This window comes from Equus asinus, chromosome 12, assembly GCF_041296235.1.
Source record: "Equus asinus isolate D_3611 breed Donkey chromosome 12, EquAss-T2T_v2, whole genome shotgun sequence".
Classification (NCBI taxonomy): Eukaryota; Metazoa; Chordata; class Mammalia; order Perissodactyla; family Equidae; genus Equus; species Equus asinus.
The window spans coordinates 50,465,982-50,481,245 of NC_091801.1; the positions used below are offsets into that span (position 1 = coordinate 50,465,982).

A 15,264-nucleotide genomic window follows, 5' to 3' on the forward strand; every position below is an offset into this window, starting at 1 on the left:
ACTTCAAGGAAGGCCATTGTGGCGGAAGCATAATGAATTAGAAGAATAGCGATGGCAGAGGAGACTGGAGAGGTAGGCAGAGGCCCCATTGTTTAGCACTTCGTAAGGATTTTGGCCCTTCTTCTAGGAGGACAGAGAAGACTTTGAAGTCTTTAGGGTAGTGGGGTTGAGGGATGATAGATTTATATATGAAAACCAGTCTGGCTGCAATGTGGAGAATGGACTGGATGGGACCTGAGTGGATGTAGGGGGAAGGTGATCCCATTGGCTTCCTTCCTGCCATCCCAATAGCCATGATCCCCAGGCCAGACTTAGGCTATCTCTTGTCTTCCAGCAGAAGACACCTCTGCTGTTGTCCTCTTACAATGAACCTTCAGTGTGGCTGTCGGACTTACCTCTCAACTTCTCTCAACAGAAAAGAAAATCAGTGATTCTTCATTATGCTCAAAATAAAGTCCGAACTGCTTAGCTAGCCCACAAGTTCCTTCAAACCGGGCCCTTGTCTCCCTCAGCGTTACATCCAACCACTTGTCCTCAAGTATCCTATGCCTTAGCCCTTAAAAAGGGGATTCATGAGCTGGATAGCAGTTTGAGGGGAAGACCCAGAGGAGTAGAAGTATGAGAGCCAAAGCTGAGGCTGAGCCCGAGGTCCAGGGTGTTGATCCAGCTGAGATCACAGGAAACTGGCCCCAGTGGGGTTTTCAGGTAGTTGGCTGTAGGAGAATCAAAGACCAACATTTGGGAAGCACTTGAGGACAGGGCATCTGGAGGCATGGATGCAAGACTGGATGTGTAGTTGTTCGGAGGTGACTGAGGACAGGATCCTGAGCACTGAGAGATGAGAGCTTAAAAGCAGGACCCCAGCCACCAGAGAAATGAGGTTCCAGAATAGCTGGGACACCAGCTAGTAAAAAAATGGGCAGGACTCATAGACTCGGGGCTCAGAAGCTCAAGGTCAAAGGCTGACTTGACAATAAGTTGGTAAGGAGAACGATGGGAAAGCTCTTTCTATTCTACATAGAAAGAGCCCAGGAGCCAGAACAAATCCTGGAGTGTAAGGGTAAGGCTGAGCAAGCATCAAGTCAAGGCTAGAGCTGGAAGGGCAGGGAGAAGGGAGCAGGCAGCTCCTTCCACGGCCCACACCACCATCTTCACAGCCACAGCTAGCCCTCGGGGCAAGTACAAGTCAAGGGCACTAAAGGTTAGCCCCATGGACCCCAAAGAGCTGTGATTGCTCCGTGAACCTATCCAACTCCAAGCTGAATGAAATCTCCAAATTGGTGTGGTTCTGAGAGTCACTTTGTAACTTTAAGGAGGATCTCTGGAGACCATGACTGTGTACAGTTCACATGGTAACCAGAAGACTATGACATACTTAGAGGGTGGTGAGGTCATAGAACACAAGCTTTAAAGTGAGTGAATCATGTGTGCCTCATTTATTTTTAAAGGAAACTTCTGAGAAGAGCTTAGGACAATTTTTTCCCCCCGAGTGCCATTTCCCAAAGGTACTCACAAAACAATAAGGTGTGACTGTAATGGCTGCACTGAGTTGTCTTTTGGATAGTGTTAGAAGGGACATAAAGAAGGTGGACAGAGAACTAAGGCAATTGAGATGCATCGACGAGCTGAGCACACGATGCCTGTGCGACTTGTACATGCACCCGTACTGCTGCTGTGACCTGCACCCCTATCCGTACTGCCTGTGCTATTCAAAGCGATCGCGCAGCTGCGGCCTGTGTGACCTGTATCCGTGTTGCCTGTGCGATGTCAAGCTGTACTGTCTTCGACCATCTCTCAGAAGTTTGGAGAGGAAAGCCATTAGAGCCATAGAGGACGAAAAGAGAGAGCTTGCCAAGTAAAAAACGTTTTTAGATTTTTATAGTTGGTCTGTTAGCCTTATCAGTGGGAATAAGGGGGAAAATGTGACAATCAATACTTGAACAAAGATAAAAAGGGTTCAGGATAATGACTCTGGTGACTTAGCAAAGATTTAAGAAAAGAAGAGTAAATGGGTCCATGATGGGAATTGTAAGATCCTCAAAAGACAATGTAACGACGTCGATTGGCAGGGTTGTTGTTGGTTTATAGCAGGAGTGCCAACATGATAAATAATGTGGCTTTAATGAGGGTAAGAAACAGGGGGTATCATTAAAAAGCTATTGGAAGCAGCCAACTAAACATTTTTTCTAGTTATGAGTAAAGCGATTTGAGTATATTTGGACTTACAGAAATGACTACAGGAGAAGTAATAATAATTGATCAAATCCTTAATGTTTGCCAGAGGCTTCAAGAGCAGGGGAGCAAATTGAACAATAGCGGCATTTCCTCGCCTCTGTAGGAAAACCTATCTCCCATTCCCCAACTCCAGACAAAGACTGAAAATTCATCTGGAGTTGGGTCTATTATGTCGGCCTCCCACTCCTACGCCTGTAAATGTTGTGCAAATAAATTATGGAACTGAGAGTTGCAGCCTTCAGAATAATGTTGAAAAGGTTTTAATAGAATTGGGTAATTTTAAAAGCCGGTTTTAAAAGTCTTGATTTGCTTACATTTTACTTTTTGGTCTAGGGAAGGCTTTTCTTTTCTAACTTTGTACACATGCCATTTAATCTGTTAATATTGATGAAAAAAATGATTGAAAGCACTGACCCTGGTTAAACAAATTATGGGACATTCATACAATGGAGTGATATGCAGACGTAAAAAGGATTGATGAAGCACCTTATGTATTGACGTACTAAGCGAAAAAAGCAAGGTGCAGAAAAACTATTTATGTGCTATTTTTTAAAAGATAGGCACAAACAGATTTTTTTAATTAAAATATATTTGACATATTGTGTAAATTTAAGGTGTACATGTTAATTTGATACAATGATATATCGTAATATGATTGCCATTTTAGGATAATTAGCGCCTCCATCATGTTAAGTAATTATCAGTCCTTTTTAGTGGTTGGAATAATTAAGTTCTAGTCTCTGAGCAAGTCTGATGATTATAACACAATATTGTTGTCTATATTCACTATACTGTGCACTAGCTCTCTAGGACTCACTTACTACTTGGTGTAAGTTTGTGCCCTTAAATAATGTCTGTCCTGTCCTGATGATAGATTGATTAGAGAGAGACAGACAGGCAGACAGACAGAGGATGGGTGGAGAGGGAGAAAGGGACCGTGGACAACAGTGGCAGTGATGCTTCCCTGGAAAGGGCAATAAAGCAATTATTGTCCGGGTCATCAGTCACCAAAGCTCACAGGAATGGACCTCCCTCAATGGTATGGGATGGGGCTATTGCTTATAAACTCATCTATACTCAATTCGAACCAAATTTCATTTTTACTCAGAGTACCAACTTACATCAATCGTGCGCCCTGTGAGTCAGGGATTCTTTTTTAATCTTTGGTCTAAATGAAGGGGTCCTGGGGAGCAGGTCTGTGTCCATGCTCCGTGGCCTTTGACTACTTGACTACCCTTGATCCAAGTCTTTTCAGCCTGTGTCCCCTGGCTGTCCCTAATCTCCAGACTCTCCAGGTGAGAATATGTCTCTGTTCTTTACCATCTGGGAGCCCTCCGCCTCTTCAAGGATCCCTGATTTCCTAGTATGCAGGAGACACAACTTCAAGCTTAGTTCTCAACAGTGTTGTTTATACTCGAGGTAACTTTTTCTACCTGACAGTGTCTGGATTTTTGCTAATTTTTTTTTCTGTGCCTGCAGCAGTATATGAAGCTGGCAACATCTCTATGTTAATCCCCGGATCTCTGAACTGATAACTCCGAGTCCATTTTGGAAATGGCCTCAGGCTTGCCCTCTTGCATCTCCTCCCGGGCACTTTTCTTCCCATTCATACCGCCTTGTGAAACCCCCCTAGGTTTATTTCTGACAGCTTGACATTTCACTATCCAGAAGGGCTTAGTGTCTCCTGCAAACCTAAATGTTCAATTTTCCTGAATATGGATGAAAATGTTAAACTCTGATCCAGCCCCGACCCCAGAGGACTCCCACTGTTAATATTTTTTCTTCCAGTGAAATGCCTCTCTTTTCTTAGCTCTCAGCTAGCTCCCAATCCATGACCAAATAGATCCAGAAATGCCATGTTGATTCAATTTTTTAAACAATCTTTGGTGTGAAAACTTGCCTGAGGCTTTTTGAGTTTAGAAATCATATTCACATGACATTTTACCCCCTTAAAGGAGGCTAGCAGTTAGGTACAACATATCCTTTCAGATGCCAGGCCGTGTCATCCAGAAGGTTCTTTGCCCAACAGGAAAGTAAGATTCCCTGGTCTGTGGTTGCCATGGCCTCAGTGGAATTGTTTTCTGTGTGAGAGTCAATCTGCTCTGACAATTCACTTGCCCCCATAAGTTTCTCGAGCATTCCCGAGTACATGTTATTTGATTGATGTGTATGTGGGTGCGCATGTGTGAGTGTGTCGTATTTTTTTAGACTGGGTATAGAAGGTCCAATCCACTTCTATTGTTTACTGAGCAGAGGCTTCAAAAGACACCTTGGCAGTATCTTCCTTAGGACTCAAGTAAGTACTTTTGATTCTTTAGCTTCTTTCATATTTTCTTTTCCTCCTCAAATTACCTTTTACACCCCAAACACTAGCAGTTTCCCTGCCTCTTCCTTCCTCTTCTGGATTGAGAGGGAGTGAGGTAAAGGAATTTGGTTTCCTTCCTAAGCAGCCACGCAGCAGCCTGCCGTAAGTGTGCGCCTGATTCACCAGAACTCTTCTCGGGCTTCCTGTCCTCTGTCCTAAAGTGGCGGCAACAAACAAAAGCCAGCCTCTCCTCCATCCGGCCTTTTGGAGTTTGTTACCTAGTTAATGGATGCCCTGTTGCAGCTCTGGCATCTGGCACTAGGCCTTGTGGGCAAAGGAACCTCGGTTTGCAGCCGCATGGTAGGGGTGCATTGGCCTCAACCCTGCGCCCTTTACGGGTACCTGGAAACTAATCCTGAGACCGCGCTAACCTCCACTCACCCCAGTGTCTGTGGTTGGCCTGAAGCTCAATGAGAAATTCCCTTGAAAACCCCCACATGAGGGGCACCATCTTCTGAAAACTTCGAAAATTTGCCTTCTCATTTGTTTTCTTGTTTACCCTTTCACACTCTGAGTGAGAGGTTTCCACTGAATCACTCACTCCGTGAGGCGAGGTGGATGACTGTCAGCCCTCAGGGTGTGTTCTTTGCCAGTTAGCAGTGCCCCTCGAGGTCTGAGCCCTCAGGGAAATCTTTCCTCCCGGCCATTCGCTGACCCACGGGTCAGGGCATACTAAGTGTGGGAAGCCCGCAGAGAGGAACCCTGGGGCTTTATGGCTGGGGAAAGGTGGGCTTTCCCACTGAGAGGAGAGCCCCCCTCTTTCCCTCTGTGTCCCTGCAGAGGTGGAAGCCAGATGGGCCTGCCTGGTCCTCTCTCATTATGATCTCTTCGTACCATAGGTCTTTGAGCCCAGTCACCCCACAGCTGCAGGGGGAGAGGTTGCTGCCCATCTAAGCCAAATGCATGTCTACTATTTGGGTTGACCTTGTTGTTTAATGATACAGGACTTCTGGCTTGGTGACTGAAAGCCTCAAGTTTCGGGGAAGTCTGTGTAAGGAGGAGCCTGGTACAGTGATAAACAGACTTACGCTCTATTGAGTGAAAATTCTGTGCCTAGCACTTCATCTTCATTTAATCTTTGTAACATCTTGTCCGTCTTAGAGATGATGACACAGATTCTGCGGCAACGTTCTTGATCACTAGGAGGTGGGAGAGCAGGGGCTTGAAGCCAAGTTTCCCTGAGTCTGCAATCCATGCACTTAGCTGTCTGGACTGTGGTTCTTAAAGGGTGGTCTCTGGACCACCAGCAGCAGCAGCATCACTTGGAACTTGTTAGAAATGCAGATTCCTTCTTTTGGGGGGTGGTGGTGAGGAAGATTAGCCCTGAGCTAACATCCGTACCAATCCTTCTCTATTTGGTTTGTGAGACACCACCATAGCCTGGCTTGACCAGCAGTATGTAGGTCTGTGCCAGGGATCCGAATCCACGAATCCCGGGCTGCCGAAGTGGAGCGTGAGAACTTAACCACTGTGCCATGGGGCCAGCCCCTAGACACGCAGATTCTTGGCTCCTCCCCGGACCTGCTGAGTCAGACACTCTGGGGCTGAAGCCAGCTGAGCCACCTGTGTTTTAACAACCCCTGCAGGTGACCCAGGTGTACCTGTATTGTGCTCCTGTTGAGTCACACTGCTCTTCAGTATCACCCAAAATTCTGGAGAGGAGACACAAGGCAGAAAAAGAAGGAAAGGGAGAAGGAAGAAGAGAAAGGGAAAGATGTGTTGGAAAGGCGGAATCGCGTTCAGTGGGTCTTCAGAAGGGGTCTAAATCGAGAGAAAAAGCAAAGTCCTTGGAACACGGCTAGAGGAAGACCTGCCCCCCTTTGCTCCTGGATAGAGATAGGCCTTTTTGACGTCTTCATTACTTTATTCATCAGCAGGCTGAATGTGATTTACGTCTTGTGAAGATGCTGACTGGATTGCTCATCACTGCTGTGGGCAGTGGGTTTCACCTTCAGGAGCTTGGTTGTACAAACAGGTGAAATTTGGCTTCAGCAGGAAGAGGCGGCAGCTGAGAGTGGCCGACACAGACACCAGCTGCCCACTCGCTTTTCCCCAGCTTTCCTAAGAGGCTTCTGCCACAGACCAAAGGGGCTGATTTCCCTGCATTTACTGTGGCAAAGCTCCACTCTCAAGATAACAAGTATAGGAGGCAATCTCCCTTTGCCCAGAACCCCACAGAACCGTGGAAAACCCCATGTGGGGTGATGGGTACATTGTCAGGCAGGAGTCAAGTTGCAAGTTCAGAGTTGAGTCTGATGAGTAAAATGCGGCTTCTGTAATTTCTCCTAAACCCACACATCCCCACTGATAAACTCTGACCTAGGGGCAAAAGGAAGAAGAAAGCTGACCTGGCCAAGAGTTTTTAGGCAATTTCCTGAAGATCCACACTGGTGAGAGCCCTGTGCAGCTGCTGCAGGGGCAGAGGGGCCAGAGCGACAGGAATAGAGGAAGGGGGGATCTAAGCGGCAAAATACATGAAATTGTCTCCCGAGACTCAGGTTGCTAAGAGGAGATGGACCTGGGAGCCAGCTTTGGCTTATAGATCTGGCTCCCAGACCCATCTCCGGTGGAGGGCAGGAGGGCTTTGCTGGACTCAGCGTGGTGGTAGCCGGAGGGCCCTTCTTTGTGAGGCTCAGTCCTGTCCTCACGGCAGGATTTGATAGTCTCATCTTCTACTGGAAGGTCGGAGCTGAACAGGACTCTGACTCTCAGCACGCACCATGGGAGGTTCTTACGAGACCCAGGGGGCACCTGTTCTGCTCTGCGCTTCACTCTTAGCCTTGGCTGTTGGGAATTTGAGCCAGTGGTCCATCCAGAGAGGGCATGGGGCATCTTTGTGAGCTATTCTCTGACCATCCAGGGAGATAGAGTGCTTTTTCTTCTGTGTTTCTCACAGAGATGAAGATTTTAAAGAAGGTCCAGTTCTCTTCCTTTCTCCTTAGTATGGCCTACGGGTACCTTGGCACTCCCAGGGCATGAAAGACGCCTGTGTCTCACGCCACCCCCAGGTTCCTTGGGGCCAGGGGTGGAAATGGAGCTGAGTGATAGTCACAGTCCTCTGGGTGCCTTGCATATATTTTCTGTTGGCCTCAGCATCTCCTAGGACCACATTTATTTGATCGTTTTGAAATTAGCCGCTAAGTCTTGGATTGTAAGCTGCAGTACAAGGGCTCATGCTGTTGTTAAACCAATTGTGTTAGGACTTATCAAGTGAAAATGAAGTCAAAGCAGTAGGTATAGCATGATTTCATAAGAACATGCTCAAAACTCTCTATATGGATATAGAAATACACATGGAAGAAAGTCGAACACCGAAACGTTAAATAAGATTATGGATATTTTAAAAGTTTTCCATCTTTTTGCTTATCTGTATTTTCTAAGTTTTCTACAATGAACTTATGTAACAAAAAGAAGTTAATGTATAAACAAAATTCAGCATAAAAAGTAAAAATTAAAAATGTATCTCAAACCAGTCAATCAATCATAGAGTCCAGACTCCTCAAACTGAAAGAGGTTCCAGAAATCACACATTCCAAGAACTCCCTTTGGAGGCCAAGAGATGCAAGAAGATTTGCCAGGAGGGTCTCTTAGAACATAAAAGAGGATTTTTGTTTTTTTTCCCTAATACTAAGGGATAAAAAGACGACCATGTCAGAGCATTAGGTCGCTTTTGGAAGGACCAGGTGATTAGAAGGAAAAGGGACCCTGAGCAGGGCCAGAGCAGTAGGGCCAGCGCCGGGAGGCCGTGACCACGAGTCGGGGGTTTTCATCACACGGGCTCTGTCAAACTGATGGTTAAAATCATAGCCTTGGCCTTAAACAGGCCTGAATCTGAATCTAGGCTCTGCCATTCATGACATTTACTGTGTCCCCATCTGTAAGAAGGAGATAATTACATCTGCATTACAGGGTTATTGTAAAGATTAAATGAAACAATGCCTTTAACAGCTTAGCACTTTCCATGGCAACTGTAAAAAAAAAAGAGAGAACCCTAACTCCTAAGCACGTGCCAAGCACTATCATATATATTTTTCATTCATTAACTAACGTAAGCCTCACAACAACCCTAAAAGTAGGTCATTATTGTCCCAATTTTACAGATGAGGAAATGAGGCACAGAGAGGTTAAGTAACTTGTCCACATGGCAGAGCCAAGATTTGAACCTAAACACTCTGGCTTCAGAGTCTGTGCTCTCAGGCACTTTGCTTTACTACCTCTGATGTATCATAAGCGATCAGTTAGTGTGAGCTGCTGTTATTATTGTTTTATTATTAAGGATTCACACAGCACGACTGCTAAGCAGCAACAAGGCAGCTTTGTGGGCACTGTGGAGGTCTGTGTTTGCTGCTCCAGGGGCCACAGGCACCTGTCGGGGGTGGAGGGGTGGGAAGAGGACAGCCCCGGTTTGCAGTATTTACCAGTTGCCATGGTGTAAACATCCCCACCTTGACGATCTCAAGCTACCGACATGAGGTCACAGGGTGAGGGGGTGGGGAGAGATGTGCACAACCAGTCATTACGAGCTGGTAGGACCTGGATCCAGCACACAGCCCCTCCAAGCTGACTCTTCCCGCTGGTGCCAGCCATGCAGAGTCCAGAGCAGCCTCCCGGCAGCAGGACGATGTCTCAGGCCCTGGTGGGCAGAACCGGGCTGGGGCACTTCTGCCTTGTGTTTGTTGACAGAGCTTTCAGGCTGAGTCTGTGTGATGGTCCAGTAGTGGCACCAGTCCCTTGGACCAGCGGGGCTGGGTTCTGATGCTGACAGACGTCTTTCAAACACGGATTTTAAATGGTATCTTATTAGCTGGATCACCTTTAAAAAAGAAACAAACCTGAGAGTCTACATATGCTAGTAGTAATAATAACGATCATGATAATAATTAAGCAGGATTTGTAATGTGCCCAGCACAGTGTTGAGCCAAATCCATAATCTCATCTAATCCTCCCATAGCCCTATGATGTGGGTGCTGTTATTATCTCCATTTTACAGATAAGGAAACTGAGGCACAGAGACGTTAAGGAAACCGCCCCAAGCTCCACAACTACTAAAAGGAAGATCTGGGACTTAAATACGAGAGAGAGATCTGGAAGGCCAAGCACCCATCTGTTGTTAACAGAGGTTTTCCTGTGGGAGAGTGTGATGTACACAGGAGGATTCTCAGTTTTTACTTGATACACTTCTGTAAAGTTTGACTTTTCACAAGGATGAGAGTTTACTCTTGCTAGTTAAGAAATAGAGTTCAGAATATTGCTTCTTAAGCTGTGTCTGAGTTCCGAGGTCTGAGCTTCTTCTTCCCATCTTTCCTTTTTCTAAATCCCAGACTGAGAAGAACAACGAATAGAATTCTGGCCTCCTCTTGCTGTAGCAGTAACATTTTAGGATCGGTGAACGTCTGCGGCTTTGAACCTGATCAAGTCAAAGTTCGGGTGAAGGATGGAAAGGTATGTGTGTCAGCCGAGCGGGAGAACAGGTACGACTGCCTTGGCTCGAAGAAGTACAGCTACATGAACATCTGCAAGGAGTTCAGCTTGCCCCCGTGCGTGGACGAGAAGGACGTAACGTACTCCTACGGGCTCGGCAGTTGCGTCAAGATCGAGTCTCCATGCTACCCTTGCATCTCTCCCTGCAGCCCCTGCAACCCCTGCAACCCCTGCAACCCCTGCAGCCCCTGTAGCCCCTGCAGCCCATGTGACCCTTGCAACCCCTGCAACCCTTGCTATCCCTGTGGGAGCCGATTTTCCTGTAGGAAGATGATTTTGTAAAGTGTAGGAACTCATAACTTAGCAGAAGTCCGTACTCCAGCCAGGCAGCTCTTCCAGTGTTTCTCTTCCCCTTCCCGTGACCTGTGTTATTCAGGTACATAAGCAACCGAATACATAACTGCAATCCACTGGTGTTGTGTGAAGTCTCTGAGTTGAACCCACTGCAGGAGCCCTGCCCAGTCAGTGGGCATCGGAAGAATTAATGGATGGGAACAGAAGATGAGATGCTGAGATCTGCTGTCCTTGTGTCCCCCTCCATACTCAACTATTGCCTAATTCCAGGGAAAGATACTTTTTTTGGTGGGCATTCCCAGACACTGTTTTTCTAAACGATCCAGCCCAGAAACCAAACTGCCAAAGCAGAAACACACTAGTCAGGGTTGAAGGCAATGCAAAGCTACTGCAGTGGGGAGCGCTGGACAGAGTGACTCCTCGAGCACAATGTGGTTGGGATTTTTACTGGGGCAATGGTCAGAGTACAAAAGGAGGAGGGGGCATGGTCATTGACCCAGGGTGGGGTGGCCGTACAGCTTGTGTTTCTCTACATTCCTCTGATTTGGAGGAATGGCCAGCACTGGTTCCAGGTAGTTCGCAACCTCCTCAGGATTTATTTCAACCATCTGCTTTTTTCTCAATTTCTGAAACTCCTTTAGGCACAGAAGTTCATTTCGAAGTTCATTTCAAATTTCATAAGTGGAAAAGCACAGCTTTCACAAAATGATAGCATAGTTCACCTGAACGTGAATCCTCATGGACATACCCAAGAGCCGTTCATGACTGCCAAACAGAAATAGGTCTAAACGAAGAAGGAGGTAATGGGCATGGATCAGAATGAGGAGACTGGCTGGTTTCAGACCTGACTCTTGCCAGGAACATAAAACCCTCACATTTGCACACTACGTCTTTCATCAGTCTCAACTGCATGTGGCTTAAAGCAGTGGTTGTCAGCCTTGGCTGCACATGGGAATCACTTGGGGAGCTTTGAAAACATGGATGCCAAACCATAAAGAAAAAAAAAACTTAAAAAAATGTTTTAAAAAAGAAAAAACATTACCAATGCCTGGGTCCCATCTCCAGAGATTCTAATGTAATAGATTTGAGGTACAGCCTGGGCGTTAAGACTTTCAAAAGCCTCCCCAGGTAATTCAAACATACAGCTAAGGTTAAGAAACTCTGGATGAGATCTTAAGCTCTCCCAGCCCTGTTCCTTAAAAAGTTTCCTTCAGGGACCGGCTCCGTGGCCGAGTGGTTAAGTTCGTGCGCTCTGCTGCGGTGGCCCAGGGTTCGGATCCTGGGCGTGGACGTGGCACCGCTTGTCAGGCCATGTTGAGGCGGCGTCCCACATCCCACAACTAGAAGGACCTGCAACTAAGATATACAACTGTGTACAGGGGGGGTTGGGGAGATAAAGCAGAAAAAAAAGAAAAGATTGGCAACAGTTGTTAGCCCAGGTGCCAATCTTTAAAAAAAATAAAATAAAATAAATAAAAATTAAAAAAAGTTTCCTTCAAGTTCAAGGTTAAAGAAGATTGATGATCATAGCAAACATATTTTGCTTTCAGTTGAGGGAAGTAATTCAGGTGGTCTTCTAATACAGGTGGTGAATAAAAAACATTGAACATTTCAGAAATTTATTACCTAGCAACTGGGTATAAATGAGTATGTTTATGTGTACCAAATTGTAGTTATCCTTCTGAGTGTCTTGCCGTGCTTTGATTACAGGTTCATAAATATTCTAGTTTCTTAGTTACAAATTTTTGAAAATGATTTTTAAAAAACTTCCACCCTCTAGAGTCAGTGGAGTCCCACTGGGGTCCTGAACAGTAGGAATCTCTGTCCTCTGGACGTTCCGGGGCACTCCTGGCAAGAGCTCACTCACTTATTCACCCACCACCTACTCACACTCCTGTCTGTTAATTCAGCAATTCATTCATTCATTCTTTCAACCTGCAGGACAGACTTTATCATTTTAGACACCAGGTAGTATGCTCCATAGCAGGGACGGAGAGAAAAAATACCCTTCTTACAAAAGCTTCAAATTAAATTCAAAGAAGGCTTCTGTGGGGGGGATTGGAGGAGGAGGGATTTCTAAAGAAACTGAATTTACAAGGGCTAAGAGAGGCCAGAGGGGCCTTCCAGACCGGTCTCGGGCATTTCCATGGAATGCATTGTTGACATCACTGGACACCTCAGGGAAGCCAGGGGCTGCCACTCAGCTCAGAGCCTGGCCTGCCTGAGTCTGCTCACCACCCTCCCGGGGAAGGACTCGGTATAAAGGCAGATGTTTATCTACTGAGTACCTGCTATGAGCAGAGCACAGTGCCAGGAGCTATTGTCAAAGAGAAGCACCTTTCCAGGAGCTTCTCGTAGAGAAGGCAAGACTAACACCTGTGATATAATTGTCAAGACACTTGACAGTATGTAATCAAGAACTAAATTGTATGGTGTGGATGTTAAGTGCCCTCCAACATCAGAGAATGGGTGTGGGAGGTGAAGCAAGCCAGAGGAGGAGGCACAGCTTGGGTGTGGGCCTTGTCTGAGTCCTCGAGGAAAAGCACAAGACAGGGCTTATTCCACGAACTAACTGGGTTCCTGAGAATGAGGAGAAAGTGGATAGGAGGGAAGAGAAAGAAGAAACATTTGCTGTTTCCAAAATTGTCTTTCACTGGTCAGATGGACCCCTGGGCTGGGACAGCTCTGTTGTGGCCTTTAATGCACTTGCAGATCAGAGTTCAACTAAAACATCCTACTCCAGCTACCAGAGGGGAAGACAGGAAAGGGGGATGACTCTCGAATAGGCAGAGGCAAGAAATTGGCCCAACTGAAGGATAAGGGAGGCTCTGAGCTACATCACTGTCCAGTGTCTTATCATGAATGAACCTATAAATTAACATACCACCTTCTAATAAACGTGCTTGGTAAATATTGTAGAATTAAGGTTGGGGATGAAGTTAATTACACTTCTCAGTGAACACAGAATACATTCTAGAGCCAAAGAGCCGTTTACTAGTACCATAAATAAAAAGTTTCTCAGGTACAGGATTGAGGGGAATCCATACCCAATGGCTAGCATATATTATTTATTTATTTTGAAACTCATGCCATGAATTATTCTGTAAAATGAAATTAAAGATCCTCAGTTGACTGTTCTTCAGTCATTGTAAAATAATTTTATTTTATTTAGTTCATGTCCCCAGAACTACCGGAATAAATAAAAGTTTTAAATGATCTCCACTTCTCTACACAGAAATTCCTTCTTCTATTTCTGTCTCTGTCTCTCCCCTTGTCTGTCTGTCTTCCTCTCTCTCTTTCTGTCTCCCTCTCTCCCATCAAAACCCTATGAGTGTCACAGACTGGAGAAGGTTGGGACACACTGATTTAGCCTTTTGGCTGAGGACATTATACTGAAAGTTAAGATAAAATTGATACTGAAACCAGAAGACTGTGGGTTTGTAAGAAAAATAACGGGGGAGGGCTTTGCTGGGTGACCCAGATGAACTGAAACGAAGTTTGTAGATTTTTTGGCATTTATCATAGCAGAGTCTTTAACACGATTTGTGATCGTGGGTGGAAGATGGACTCAGAAGTTACCCTCAGGGAGCAACTGTTTTTGATGCTGACCCAGAAGCACTTCTTTCCGGTCTGGAGATGGACAGTAAGTATTGGTTCCTTTCTCTAAAGTTATAACCAAAACCAAAATACATCCTTTACGTAGGCCTCTGCATCCTGATGAATGCCTAAAATTTGACAATCAGACTTAGGTACTCTTCTCTCTAACAAACACTAAGCTCTAGGACCAGGATTAGTCACACAAAGCTCAGCAAACCTGGCAGATGTAGCACCACCTTGAAGGCTCATAAACCTGGCCTTTGACAGATAATGAAGCCCATGATTCCTGGGTGTGCTTCAGAGAATGTATCGGCACCAAGAAGAGATCTGGAGCTGGGATGCCAGAAAGAGTGTTTGAAATCCAGCATTCACTGTTCCTGAGGCAACTGGCCCATCACTTAGAATGTCTTCAGAAGGTCATCTTTCTCTTTGCGCCACAGAGAGCTCCCCACCGGCATGGGCCTAACCCTGTGTGGTTGAATAACTTCTGCTCTTAGTGGAATGGGGACCGCCAAGCATTAGAAAAACAAGAATTTCCAATCTAGAAGGTTCTGGGGGAAGATAACCCTTCTCTTCAAATAAAACTTCAGTGATAACAGTACTTTCAGACATCAAGGAAAATGATCTGAGATGAGTTTTACTCTGGTTTGTGATTTTTTTTTTTGTTGGTATAAAACAATCATTTTTTTTTACACTCATGAATCTGGAGGTCAGAAGTTCAGACAGGGAATGGTGGGGATGCTTTGTCTTTGCTCCACTTGGGAAGATCCAAATGGCTGGAATTTTCTGGAGGCTTCTTTCCTCACTACCTGGCACCTGGGCTGGGATGACTCCAGGGCTGGGCTTAGCTGACACAGGCATTGGGCCTGTGATTGTAGATGAAAAGTCTTACAGTAGTGTAGAAAATGTCACACTGCATTATAAACACAAAGAACTGCTCTTATTGACAACAATACAACAAGATGTTCACAATATTAAGCATTAGAAATGTTTCCACTAACGGAACATTTGAAATTAATACTGCGTTAGAAAATTACAGGAATATGGTCACCATGCTTGTGAAAACAACTACAGTCAGACACACTTAAGCTTTGCTCATTGTTTTTGTTTCCCATACGTTTGTGGTTATTAAGACCACTTAAACTGAAAATGGATCAAGGCTGAGTGTTGGCTCTTATAAACATAATGAGTATATATCCCAGATTTTCTGGGACAGCCCAGATTTCAAATGACTGTATCCTGGTCTGAGGATGGGAGAATGTGGTCCACAGATGTTGCCCGTGGTCAGGGTC

The 15,264-nt window shown here is 45.5% G+C and overlaps 1 protein-coding gene across 2 annotated transcripts; it reads left to right on the forward strand.

Moving 5' to 3' along the window:
• The first annotated feature begins 1,535 nt into the window (after positions 1-1,535).
• ODF1 (outer dense fiber of sperm tails 1) lies at positions 1,536-10,432 on the forward strand. Of its 2 annotated transcripts, none has more exons than XM_014831026.3 (2): positions 1,536-1,855; positions 9,922-10,432. In XM_014831026.3, the coding sequence occupies exons 1-2, from the start codon at positions 1,536-1,538 to the stop codon at positions 10,361-10,363; spliced, it is 762 nt and encodes a 253-aa protein (XP_014686512.1). In that variant the 3' UTR covers positions 10,364-10,432. The 2 variants fall into 2 exon arrangements, 1 of the variants encoding a protein (XP_014686512.1); XR_011493054.1 differs by lacking the exon at positions 1,536-1,855 and adding an exon at positions 4,414-4,531 and having other exon boundaries at positions 9,922-10,056.
• The last annotated feature ends 4,832 nt before the right edge of the window (positions 10,433-15,264 follow it).

Excerpts from the sequence above, each read along its gene's own strand:
- ODF1 (XM_014831026.3), top strand. The coding sequence starts at position 1,536 with ATGGCTGCACTGAGTTGTCTTTTGGATAGTGTTAGAAGGGACATAAAG. Across the intron at positions 1,856-9,921 it reads GAAAAGAGAGAGCTTGCCAA|ACTGAGAAGAACAACGAATA; the intron begins GTAAAAAACGTT and ends TCTAAATCCCAG.